Source organism: Cygnus olor, chromosome 2, assembly GCF_009769625.2.
Source record: "Cygnus olor isolate bCygOlo1 chromosome 2, bCygOlo1.pri.v2, whole genome shotgun sequence".
In the NCBI taxonomy this organism is placed as follows: Eukaryota; Metazoa; Chordata; class Aves; order Anseriformes; family Anatidae; genus Cygnus; species Cygnus olor.
This window is the reverse complement of record NC_049170.1, coordinates 69,917,939-69,931,314: the sequence shown is the minus strand read 5'-3', so window position 1 is coordinate 69,931,314 and position 13,376 is coordinate 69,917,939. Positions and strand designations below refer to the sequence as shown.

The following is a 13,376-nucleotide window of genomic DNA, read 5'->3' as shown; positions in this document are numbered from 1 at the left end:
ATTTCTCAAAGAGTTACCATTGTATCAATTGTGTTTTCTTTTTGACAACAGGTTCATCTTATGAATCCTGATTATGTTCCCAAACCATGTTGTGCACCTACCAAACTAAATGCCATATCAGTTCTTTATTTCGATGATAATTCTAATGTAATCTTGAAGAAATACAGGAATATGGTAGTAAGAGCTTGTGGATGTCACTGACAAACAGTCTTCACATGGACTCTGTGATTCTTCCATGAACTTCCATACTACCTTCTGTACTTCGATGAACTACCCGACCTTGGGAAAAAAAAAGGTTGACAGAATAGTTTTCCAAACACCATTTATGTGCCTTGTGCAAGAAAAGGGCTTGGGGAACCACACACTGTGGCGTGAGCAAACAGCTGGAATTCTTAAAACCCAACCCGACACTGCAGCAGCCACTCAGTTCCGCAGAGCCAGGGCTCGCAAAGCAGCAATATGCCTGCACACATGCTTTACTTGGCTGGGATGGTGTTAATCTCACATAGAAGCTTGGCCTTATCAGTTGCTTGGATGTGTGCTGCAGTTTTACCAGATGGATACCCAAAAGCAGTGAGTCTTTTGGGGGGGAGGGAAGGGGACGCTAAAGAAAGAATTGTTAGTACATCAGACTTAGACCATACATCGTGTACAGAATAATATGAAATGCCTAAGGCTAGGAATTGCCTTTTGTCTAGAAGGACCCATTACTACACCTATACTGTTAGTCTCCTCTTGAAACCTGTCATGATATATGCATCTTAAATTGTGCCAAAGCAAACGCTTTGAGTCCCTTGGTCTCCAAGCAGTTTAAATCTGATGCTGCAAGCGTGAGATGACTTGGCTGCCCCGTGTTAGAAATACTAGCATGAAGTTGGACCCTGACTGGTCTTTTCAGTTCAGACTGGACAGTCTAGGTCTATACACTTGTTCTTATGCAACTTCCTTCCACTCCCCACATGGAGCTGCCTCATCTTCTACCACTTACTCAGGAAGGAAGTCAGGACACTTCTCTAGCTGTAGTTCAGATGTAAAAGTTTAGGGGCCATTCATTCTCTAGCTGGACAATTTATTTACAGGAAGAAAGAATGTCAGCAATTTAGTTGCTCAAGTATTTGGCCAGCCTTTCCCCTTTGACTCATGCAACTAACAAACTGGTATAAAGGATACAATCACATGGTAGCCACAGTTTGCCTAGCAGAAGCTAATAACAAATTGTTTTGATCAATATTAAACGCGTATTAAATGCACTTACCTCTGATTCTTGCATTTAAAAGGCTTCTTGTAAATACAAGCTATAATTTATTGCACTTGTCACTGTATATTCATTGTGCTGTATCATTTATAGAAAGACTGCTTTTTTAAAAAGTTTTTATTTAGAAAAAATCGCAGTGTAAACAATTGTACCACTTTGATTTTATACAAGAAACTCATGACATTGTGCTTCACTAGAAAGTTGTTAAAAACATAGTAATAAAGGCTTCCTTTAAGGCAGAAGAATATACATTGATCTAATACATCTGCCAGTACAACACTTAGCTTTCATTGTGGATTTTCTTACACATTTTTAGACTGAACAGAACCAAAGGTTCTTGACAGACAGTAAAGTGAAGTACCAGGAGCATTTCACTGAAAAGTTGGTTGCTTTTTTCCTTTTTTATTAAACAAAAAAAAAAGGAAAAAAATCCCTACTCCATATGATGGACAAAAATAGGCATTTTGACAGATTAGTCAAATTAGCCTTTAGCCATACTCATTCCATGAGTTTCTATGCACATGGGATAGCAGAGTTCCGTCCTTGGTTTGCAGCTGTCACCATGTTATGACATTATCTGCAATGTACATTCTTTGGCTTTCAGTTACATCTAACATGGAGCATCTTATGCACCAAAGAATAGATCCGTATTATAATCCAAGGCAACAGAGAGTGCATGGGCCTAACATTCAAACTTATCAACACTTACTTACAGCTTGGAGAAAGGTTAAGGCTTAAGAAGAGTGGGGAACTATTTTAGATGACTGCAGAACAGCTGAGTGGAAAAATTAAACATTGTACTACTTGATGTTCTATAAGTGCTCTGAATTTGTGCTGACCTGCTCCTAAGTCTGAATTCAGGTTAGGGTAGGAAACGTATGTCATCAGCTCTGAGGTCTAACTGATCATTTAATACTAATGGCTTAGCTATAACAGCGCCTATTCACTTTGGCTCTATATAAGTAGAGCATAGTTACTCCTCTGGAGCTGGACAGAAGCAGTCTACAAAAAATCCACCTGACGTACACTATGGCATCAGTAATGTTCAGGCACATGTTACAGTACCGTTACTTTCATTATGGCTAGACCTTCCATGCTGAGAGGATTAACAGGAAACAACCAGCTCATGGTGGCCTGGTATCTTCCAAAAGTGTGTGTGTTTTCAATCTCCCATGACTCTCTGTTTCTTAACCAGCAGCTATATTAAGACAAACAGGTTATAAGTGCAGTTGTAGAGGCAGAAGTTAACACAGCTGCCGCTTTTACCTTTTGTAGCAATGGTGTGCAGTTTGTAAGGATTACTTTTTAACCAAATCTAACCCAAAGACAAAAATATTCTGCTGGTGTCCTTAATTTGGTTTTCTTAATGTATTTTAGTCTCAAAGGAAACCATTTACATTTCCTTGCGGGAATGCAGAAATGCAGTAATACTACCAATACTGAAAATATTCTCAGTTTGCACAGTAGGTACATGTTAGTTTTCCTTCACAAGTAGGGTAGCATGTCTTTAACACACACACAGAGGGAAGATACCAATGTTTAGTACATTCAATTTCCTAAAAACAAACAAAAAAATGCCCTCCCACCCCCCATACTATTTAAAAGTTAGCTATTACTTAAATCCCTCAACTACCGTACAAAAACAGCCAGGGATAGAGCATCCAGATTTTTATTACAATTCATCTCTTGCCTGACGCAACACAAAGCTATGCAGCGATTCAAGATCTCTCGTTCCGTTGTGTTCGCTGACTTTCTTTCCACCTCGGAAGAGCAGAAGTGTAGGATAACCGCGTACCTTCAAAAAGACACACACACACAAAAAAGAAACTTGTCACTAATTTCCAGACTTACTGGTATTTATCCGACTCTGAAAAGCCACCAAACCACTCTAAACCAATAAAACATTTCAATTAAATAACAAAGAAAAAAAAAAGAAAAATAAAAGAATTTTCACTGCCAACTGCAATTTTTTAAAATTTTAAGTGGGAAAATACATGGTCCTCTAGGCTCTTCCAACAGCAACTGGAATGCCAGCTCCAGCCTTTGTCTTCAACTGTCTGGCTACCAACTCTAAAAGCCATCTTTTTTTCTAGGAACAGGACTATTCAATGACTACCACAATGGCTTTGGTGGTTTCACAGTGGGATGGTTCTTAAATTAGGGACTTCTTCACCTTCATCCAATAGTGAGAATGACCAAATCCAAGCAAACTATCCAGGAAAGAAAGTGTGTTACTTGTGCTGATCTCAACTACCTTTTTTCCTTTGGACTAGCTGAGAACCCAGTTTCACTGTCACTAGGCACCCACAACCCAGCAGCCAGCTAGGCTGCATGCTGGAGCCTCTAACATTTGGAACACAATACTAATTCATTTCCAGGTCTTTCACACTTACAGAAAATCTGCTGCAGACATTACGTTCCACGGTGCAGTCTACTTCTGCTATTTTGACATCAGTCAAACCTGGAAATTGCTCTTTGGCAAGGTTCTCCCAAGTTGGAGCCAAGTTCTTACAGTGACCACACCTAGAAACAAAGAGAGAGAGAGAGAGATTTGTTTAGCAGATACACCTTCTCGTTTATCTCTACTGTCTTATTGCAATATCTGCAAGTTTAACTAGCTGCCTTTCCTATCCCCAAATGATTTAGGCCTCCAACTCCCTTGCACTATTATGTCAGTAAATGAGCTAAGAAAACAGAAGTGAGTGATTTCATGTAAGTTCAGCACTGAAGTTGTTCCTGGCCTTCATTTGTCTCTTCTGGAATGGTATTCTAGATGTCAGCACATTAACATTTTACTCTACAGAGGAATACGAAACCAAATAAAGATGAGCACAGAGAATACTTAAATGAATGTTAAGATCATATAGAAATGACTGTGTTTTAGATAAGGTACAGAATGCCTGTAGTACAAATTAATTTTTTTAAACGATGACTGAGGTAACTAGTAGTTTAATTTACTTTTCCACTTAAAAGGTACAAACTTCCTGGAAAGAACTTCACTTTCAAGTTTATCCACTACCACTGTACTTTCGGGTAGAACCAAAATGGAGTTGTGTGGTAGTCCGTCAACTTCACTTAGCAGAAAGAAAAAAATATCAGATCCTAGTCTGATTTGCATTACATATGGAATTATCCCAGTGATATCACCAATAACACCAAAAAAAGCCTATTTCTACTTCATTTCCTGATGTTCCAGAATAAGTAAATAGAGTAACTTGAGAATGTGGTCCACAGAGTACACACAGTGAAACACTAGTGTCAAAAGAGAAAATGATACTGTAAAATGGCAGGCATTATAGTAAAGTATTAATTTTGTTTATATTTTTAACTTGGCCAAGCCAAGTTCATAACTTGAACTTCTCAAACTGCCTTCAAGAAGAATTCCCAAAGTGCTTTAGACTTTAAGGCTGCATTGCTCATTCTATTCTAACCCAGCTGCACCTTAATTGGGTAATTAGAACAGCCCCGTAATTGCCCTAAGGCCAGATCAGGGCATTTGCAAAAAATAATAAACGATGTCTCTGCAAAAGTTTTCTTAATACAAGCCTGTGTATATTTAAACCACCTTGTTAATGTACAACAGTATAAAAGCATTTCTGACCATGCACAATACTACTAGAACAGGATGACTTTTATGCTTACTACGCAAGTTAACATTAATATTTTTCCAAAACTAACTGAAGAACAGAACTAGCAAGCAACATAATAGTGTTTGCTGAGCCCAACGTAAGTTAACCAACTTGGAAGAGAAAAAGGGCATTCATATGCACTGCACTGTAACTGCATACATAAGCATGACATTGAGAGCTAAAACTAGGATACCAGCTACATAAATATACTTAATATTTTCCTAAACGGTGGCTTTCTGAACAGTGTGGCCAGGGAGAACATACTGGTTAAGAACTTGGTTCTCTGCAATGCATCCTGAACCACCATCTCTCAGCCTGCCATTTCTGGGAGCCAACAACGCCCCATTAGAATCTCACAAAGGGGATGATGGTTAAGTTGCCATGCTATTGAGAAAAATTAACTTAAAAGGGAGTATATATCTTTATATCCAACTTTGCCAGAAGATTCTCAGATGATGAACTACATCTGCCAACAAGCAGAAATCAAACTAGCATCTTTCTGCTTTGTGCACAGGTATAAACTGAATTTAACAGCCAGTTCTGCTGGTGGTGTAGTACAACAGGCACAGAATCAATCTCAATACCCCACAGTGCACAGAAAGGATAAAGGAATTGAATGAAGAGCAGTGAGCATGAAGGGGTGTGGGATAAGGGCGGTTTCCTAACACAATGGTGGCAGATACTTTCCCATATCCAAAAGCAGACCTTTCAGACAAAAGAACATGGAAGTGGCTCTCAAGCAGCAAACCACGCTGCAGTAAAAGGGAAAAAAGACGGGAGAAGAACTGCATCACTCAGATTATGTAAAAATCAAACTTCCCCTGATACTTCTAGCCTACAGTCAGAAACATGGTTGGGCCTACTGGCACAGTTAAGAAACAATATTTTGATATTCATGAGTACATTTAAAAATGGGTTGCATTTGCCTGCGTTGCTTTGTAATAGCGGTCTTCTGCCACCACAAACAAAAGATCTTTCTATAAGCTTCAAGTCCTGCTCTCATTAAATGGCTAGTGATGAAATCAGATACTGAAATTAAGCTTAATTTTCTTTTATCCCCCTACACTAGGTTTCTTTTACTGGCTAGAAGAACAGACAATGGATGAGAAAGATGGCAAACAAATTCCCTGAAATTCAATGAGGCACAAATAAGATGAGGTCTATAAACCAGATAAAGCAACTTAAAACTTTTTTTTTTTTTTGTCTCAGAAAGGGAATAGTAAGAAAAAGGGGGGGGGGGATATTTGTTCTGCGAGTTGGTAATACTGGGGTCTTATGCCAGCTTGGGTCCCAGGCTCTGCTGGATATGCCAGTAATGGCAGAGACCAGATAGGACATGAAGTTTTTTCCCTAGTGCTTTCCACTTGGTGTCTACACCTACACCAGCTGCATCAGTTACTTCAAGAGTAACATCCGTTATCCATAGTTCTACAGCCTGTACCAATTTCCAGGTGCTAAATAACACTTCCAGAAGAGGTTGGTTGTGGCAGGAGAGGTCCCAAAGTCCAGCACGTTCTCCTTTCTCAACCAACACTGCTGATAGCCTCCCTTCAGCTTACCCTAATCAAGGTATAGAAGCACGTTAAGCCTGTGAAGAAAGCTTCACTCTCCTTGTTCCCTGACATTAGCTGGAGTTTGACACAGGAAAGCTTCTCTGTCAGCCTTTCCACAAAGAGGAATCTCAAGAAAGCTAAAAGAGACTGAACATTTTTGCTGTAACTATTGCCAGCATGCACATTCTTCAGTTATTTCACATTTTAGATCCAGACAAATACCATACCACAAAGAACTCAAAAGACCTATAACAACTAATGTACAAACAGCTTAGAACAACAATAATCCTGAAAAATAGGTATAAAAATAGGTGTAAACTTCTTACCATGGAGCATAGAATTTAATAAAGGTGATTCCCCTAGCAATAGTTGCATCGAAGTTTTTTTCAGACAGAGAGAGCACTGCAGCCTGCTTAAAAAAAAAAAAAAAATCAAAACTTTTTGTATGTACAACATTGGCCAAATGAGCTACTTGAGAGGGAAATTCAAACTGGGAAAGATGATGTTAGTGATGATATGAACAAGATTAAAAGCAGAATACCTAGCATTTATCCCTTAGCTGCTTTCCTCCCTTAGAGAGTTGTAGAGAAAGACATATTTCTCTATGAATCTCACCCATATTTGCAGAAGCAAAACATCCCTACTTCCAGGGGATTCTGCCTGTAGCCAAACTGATAGCTGTTGGAAAAAATCACCTTCACACACTGTCATACAAGTGTTTCAAAGGAATAATGCTGACAGCAGTTGGCATCAAGTCTGCAACGGCCACTGGAGAGTTAGTGTAGGGAGGTATTTACTGCGTAATAGGGATGTCTTGACAGCTGCTCTCCCTCTGCTATATATCCCTGTGCTGCACACACAGAGAAAGCTGTTACCAGAGACACATACTTGCCTGCCAAGGGAACATCACCACACCATACTCACATGGATGCCGTGAAGAATTGTTGCTCCTGATAACATCAGGAGCAATGGGATGGGAGTGAAGGGAGGATAACATGTTGCTTAAAGGCAGTCTCACTGATTGCATGACAGCACAGAACCAGAACAAACTTCATTTCTGTGTGACACTTTTACGGATGGGAGGGATTCAAAATAAACAAATAAGTGAGTGAATCTCATGCCTGTAAAGGCTTCATACTCAAATGAAAGCAAAGCAAAAAACAAGAGTGCAGCTGAAAGGATTTTCAATTCTACTTTTAACCCAGTAAGAGTTTTATGAAAAGACGCCAAAGAGAGACTTGAAATTACAAATTAAAGGTACTGTATAAACTTTTACTGTAAATGACTGTTAGTTCATCAAATTAAGTCATTCCGTTAAGTTGAAGTGGTATCACCTCTAAAAAATTATTTGTAAACTAGAGATCATACTTAGTCATTAATTACAAAATATTAAATTAATAAAAAATGACAGTAAATATGTATTCCTCTATTATGAGCTGTTCCAAACATCATTTACAATCTAAGATACCAAATCTGCAAAACCCATAAAAAATGTCCTCCCCATAGTAAATATAGTTACATAGTAAAACACATTTCAAAGATGTGTAGATTACTATCAGAATAGCATTGTGAACTATACAACCACAAAACTGAGTGTAATATCGGACAGCTACATTTTAGCTTGGTTTCGTAGGAAAATACAGCTTATGCAACCACTTAATCTGGGTATCTGTTGGTCACCCTGCCTTAATACATCTGGATCATTTCTGAGTAATTTTAGTGAAGTGTGGCTGAACTGCAGTCTCATCGATGTAAAAGTTCAATTTTTGTGAAAGGACTAGCATGTATTTGGCCCATATAATTGGAGAATCCACAATGGGACACACATTTGGAGTCAGAACTCATTGCTTTGCTGCCTGTGGTGCCAGCTGTGGGCTAGCCCCTTGTTTCAAAACTCATGAAAAGAAAAGCAGAACCAAGGTGTCTAAGATGAGCAACCAAGAAATAGGGGCATCCACAGCTGGGGTGTAAAATTGCAAAGACTAACCTTAGTTCTACACTGTATCTACTATTATTTGGCAAAAAATTCCCCCCACAATCTCTTCCTGTTTGCATGTGTGGCGGTGCAATCAAGGTGTAAGTGGGAATTTGCATCACATGTGGTTTTTTATTTCTCTAAAAATAGAGAGAAGACTAATTACTTTCTGCATTGTACTAACACCAGCTTGTTAATATCTTCCAAATATAAGGCCGATTTAAAAAAGTTTTTGAGGGACATGAAGATTGCAAAACTAACATCACTTTTTGTTAGCCACCTTATATAAAATTAGTAACCCACATGGAAAAAGTGAAATGGGAAGGATAATATTCTCTTGTGAGAAACTGAGTATAAACTGTATTTATGTTAATACTATAGACACTTTTTAATTATATAAATTCATTCTACATCACAAGGGAGTGTAAGTCACCATCCTTATTTTCTGGACAGAGTTGTGTTCTCCACGTTTGATAACAAGCTATGCTTTAAAATGATCCCTGATCTTGCAACCTTGCCAATTTTACATTCAGCTGCAAGAAAAATGACAGATGAAAAACAGAAGTGATTTAAAAAGACAGAAAATTACATGACATGAAGTACAGCTGTGCAGAGGTGATTAAGTTATTCCTGACAATTCCTTGGCAACATTCATAACCCCTGTAGCTCCTACAACCAAGATTAGAGTAAGTCTCCAAGCCCCAAGAGTTTTATTGCCACAGCACACATTACCCTGATACATCTAGATCCGTCTTCATAATCTTTGCTTGTTTGTTGTTTCTGCAGATAGGCTGAAAGAATGGGACAGTGACTTTTTTTAGTGGCTCAGTGCTGTTTGCTGTCTCCTTAGGTTCAAGTGAGAGTCTTGCAAGTGACACTCACCTCCATAGCAACTAAGTATGCTGTCACACAGACAGGTGCCCGTAGTTCAGCACACCAAAAAAGACTGCACTTATGCCACTCTGGCTAAACCACTTACTGCAACCATAAAAAAAAGGAGGCAGGTATTTTTCACATTCTCCAATTCAGCGGGTTAGTAAAAGTATCACTGAGATTTATGGTCTGATTCCACTCATTATTTGCTTTTTTAAAAAGTAGGAAAATATTTGGTACCATTTACATCTAGAAATTTTCAGTCTATCAGAGGGAGAAACACATGGAAGACTTGGACAGGCTGCTGAAACAGTTTGAACAGTTTCTATACAATTGCAGCGTGCAGGAACACCTACCTCAGCCTGGGGTGGTTCTGCAGGTGGCTGTGGGGCTTCCGTGGGTTTACTTGCTGGTGGTTCTTTCCCAGAGCTCTGTAGTTGGGAATCCACGTACTCCCTTAAGGAATCAAAGTCCCTCTTCCCTTTGTACTGGTCACCCTACAATTATCAAATAGTTTGCAGAAGTGTACGTATGTAGTTAACCTAGCAAATAATTATCAGAAGAACGTTAAGATTGCTAACTGTAAACATATTTATAATATGATTAGCTAGCCTTTAAACCTCTCCATGGCATTCTACTCACCCCATGTCTTCAGGATTTGCCATAGATTCTGTTGTACCAGAAGGAAATAAGCTAAAATTTCTTTTGGAGAAAGGTATTTTAGAAGTGAGCATCTAGAAGTAGATCAAAGTGGAAAAGTTTCTGAAATTTTTCTCTCTCTCTAGCCAGCATTCTTAATGTTTTATTTTTGTGAACCTAAAGCTCCTGCAAGGAATAATAAAATACCCATTGCTATCTGGTGGTGGTCTCTGTTACTGTGAGAGCCCTGTCCAATGCAGGAATCTATATCACAAAGGAATTTTAATTTAAAATAATGCGGGAAGCCTGTACCTGCTTGTTTGTATCCATTTCAGCAGAGTGGGGTCAATGCCAATTCATTCCTCCCAGGGCTGCTGCTACCTCTAACCGACATGAATGTTGTGATGCCAGATTTCAGTTATGACAAAGGGGATGATGGTACTATGGACAACAATGCTGGAAGGCTGAAGCAGCCCTCCTCCTCCCCCTCCTTACTGAAAAGTACAATAGCGGCTGAAGAGATTTCCAGGAATCTCTGTGTCACATTATTGGAAAGTTGTTGGACTTGGTTTTGTGTTTTTTTACGTTTAAATGTATTGTATAAGGCAATGAAGGAACATGTGATTCTGATGGCAGTATGTCACCAGGGAATACCAACACTGCCAATGGAGAAAAAACAGTTTGATGTCAACAGAAATATATTGTTCAGACTAACAGCTGAGATTCATCTTGACCAAATACAACAACAGTGATCTGGCTTCTTCTTTCACTTGATTCAAATAAGTCAGAGCAACTTAATCTTCAGTAATTACAAAGGGTCCAAAAAAATGATCTTGTTTGTTGAAAAAAAACACAGCTAACTTTTCTACACTGAGATATTAGTTCTTGCAAAGTGTCATGCCTTTTGTAGCTATTTGAAAAATAAAAATAAAAAGGCTGGAAAATAATTCTGGAGTAACAGCAGAACATTTCTTGTTCTTCAGACTCAATCTATTTACAGACCAAAGTATATCTAACTGAAAATGCCTCTAACCTTGGATGTGCCCCCTTGTCTAACTTGAGCACTCTCTCTGAAGTTACACGTGATAAGTAACACGACTATTTATATACGTTTGTTCACTGCTGTTCAAGTATACAGTATTTATAAATATTTTACTTTCCCATAACTTCAGAATATTATATTTCTTTGAATTGCTACAAGGAAAAACGTCAACTGGGTGCACGGAACAGCTCTAACTTTTATCTGTGGATCAATTATACCTCTTCCAGTATCAGTCTGAACCTCAAACATCTTCTGTGTCACAAGGGGATTTTCAAATATGAAATTGATCTTTTTTCCCCCCAGGATCTAAGCATAGCCCACGTATTATCCAGGAAAAAATGGTCTGATCTTTTGCTGAGCTTGCAGACTCACCTTTTCACCATTCCTAAACCAGAGGAGTGTGGGATAGCCACGAACTTGGTTGTCAGAGCAGACCTCATAATGCTGGGTACAGTCAACCTACATTTTGAAAAAAAATATAAAACATTCAGTGTATAAAATAGATACGTGTTAAACATCATAGTCTCTCTTATGTTTACAAGTCTCAGAAAAATACATGAACAAGCAATACACGGCTTGGCAAAAGCTGATGTGAAGTACTGTCTTGGGAACAGTTATGTCTCCTTCCAAATAGTGGTTTGGTTATAGAATTGGGAGGCTGTGTGTATGTTTGCTTTTATTTCGGGAGGGATCAAGGAGGGAGGTATGGATAGAAGCAAGTAGAAACAGTAGCAAGGAACAATGGAAATATAATTAAATATCACAGATAAGCACTTGGAATTATCTGAATAAAATTGCTGCAAAGACAACACAAAACACTAATGTGAGAGAGCTTTTAAGTGAAGATTTATTGGCTCATCCATTTTGTAAAAGTAAGACTACTCTTTAAAATCAGAAAAAATGTCAACAGCTACCAAGTTAACTGTATTCCAAGGGAAATTCCAAGTGCACAGCAACATTCAATTCTAATTTGTCATAAAACCATCTATAAAGTTACCAGTTCATGATCTTTTTTGAAGCAAAGAAAAAATATAACTTAAGCACTGGAGCCTTTTCTCTAGGCTTGGATTTTGAATTTGACATTAAAAACACTTTGCCTCAGATCACTGAAGATCAGTTCTAAAGATTAAACACAATCCTGCCAGTAGATAGCATTACTGTTAAGACACTTATTTCTCCAGATTACATGAAGGTCATAGTTCAGCCTTCTTAGAAACAGTTGTGTTTCCTCTTTACTTACAGACCTACAATCTCAACCAACATGTGTTTCAATTAGTTTTGTAAGGTATACAGTTACACAAAATCGACTAGGCATGGAGACAAATCTCAGTGGCTTTATTTCGCAACAAATATCAGCAACAGTAGCTGTGAACATGACAGACAATTGAATACAACATAAATTTGGGATTTTTAAGATTTTTTTTCTCTGGATAACAGAGAATGGTAACTTCAAGAAAATAATTAAGCTAAGCAATGATTTTATCGGGCATTTCAGGTTCTCAAGAAGTAAATCAGCATATGGACATTTTGTACAAAGAGTATCATAGGAGCATTAGCCTCTGATATTTTACTCTTAGAAGGAATCGTACTTTATATCTACCGGGTCTCAAAAAGTGTATATATAAGTCTTCTCTAAAGTTTAACCATGCTGACCTGTTCTGTACATCTACAGCATATCTGAATTAGAGAATTTTCAAAAGGCTTTCATGGAAAAAAAAGAAAACAAAAAAAAACAAAAGTCAAGCTCATCACCCCTAGTAATAGCCGAAAACCTCATGAGGGCAGAGACGTGAGATTGCCAATTTCTTGTCCCTCTGCAGGACTGACACCACTGCTAACTGTTACGCAGTGTTTCAGATCAGTGGAACCAATCTGAAAGTTTAAGGATATGGAAGCTGAGCCCAGTCAGTTTTCCACTGCTGGCAAATACAGGGAGATTTGCAGCATTAGCCACTTGGACTTAGGTATGGGTCAGCAAATAAAGCCAGTAACTGCAATTGCCAGACCACCTCCATACCTCTGCATAGATGTCTCTCCACGTACAAGTAACAAGTTCCCATGGTAAATACACCACAGAATCTGGTTATCATCCCTAAGGCAAATAGCAAAGCAGGACAAGGTATCAGTTTTTAGGGTGGAAGACCCCCTGAAACCTTTAGAAAGTTCAATGGGGGTAAACAGGAAAAATAAAATTAAAAAAAATGTGAAAAATAATTAATCATAAAGAACCCTGTAGGTCTGAAACTTGCTAAGGAATCCAATGCTGTAAAAAGCAAACTACAAGTCACTTTCCTACTCAAAATAAACAGTTAAGTCTATCAAGTTCTGACAGAGGGGAAGCCTAAGAAAAGAAATCTCAAAATATTATTCCCTGCCTCTGAAATATTTAGACTTTTTCCTAACGCTCTCT

The 13,376-nt window shown here is 38.4% G+C and overlaps 2 protein-coding genes across 3 annotated transcripts in view; one reads left to right on the top strand and one right to left on the bottom strand.

The window, feature by feature from the left end:
* BMP6 (bone morphogenetic protein 6) overlaps positions 1-2,877 on the top strand; it is a 91,826-nt gene extending 88,949 nt beyond the window's left edge. Inside the window, exon 7 of the mRNA XM_040547145.1 lies at positions 52-2,877. Coding sequence (XP_040403079.1) covers positions 52-201 — 150 coding nt within the window. The 3' untranslated portion in view covers positions 202-2,877. The remainder of the gene's footprint in view (positions 1-51) is intronic.
* A 31-nt stretch (positions 2,878-2,908) lies between these two features.
* The window catches only part of TXNDC5 (thioredoxin domain containing 5), a 25,584-nt gene continuing 15,116 nt past the window's right edge, over positions 2,909-13,376 (bottom strand). The window contains exons 7-11 of one of the 2 annotated variants that reach the window (XM_040547143.1): positions 11,339-11,425; positions 9,642-9,782; positions 6,764-6,849; positions 3,649-3,778; positions 2,909-3,050 (exon numbers count right to left, since the gene is read on the bottom strand). In XM_040547143.1, the coding sequence (XP_040403077.1) occupies positions 2,928-3,050; positions 3,649-3,778; positions 6,764-6,849; positions 9,642-9,782; positions 11,339-11,425 (567 nt within the window). In that variant the 3' untranslated portion in view covers positions 2,909-2,927. The remainder of the gene's footprint in view (positions 3,051-3,648; positions 3,779-6,763; positions 6,850-9,641; positions 9,783-11,338; positions 11,426-13,376) is intronic. The other variant, XM_040547144.1, reaches the window with a different exon arrangement.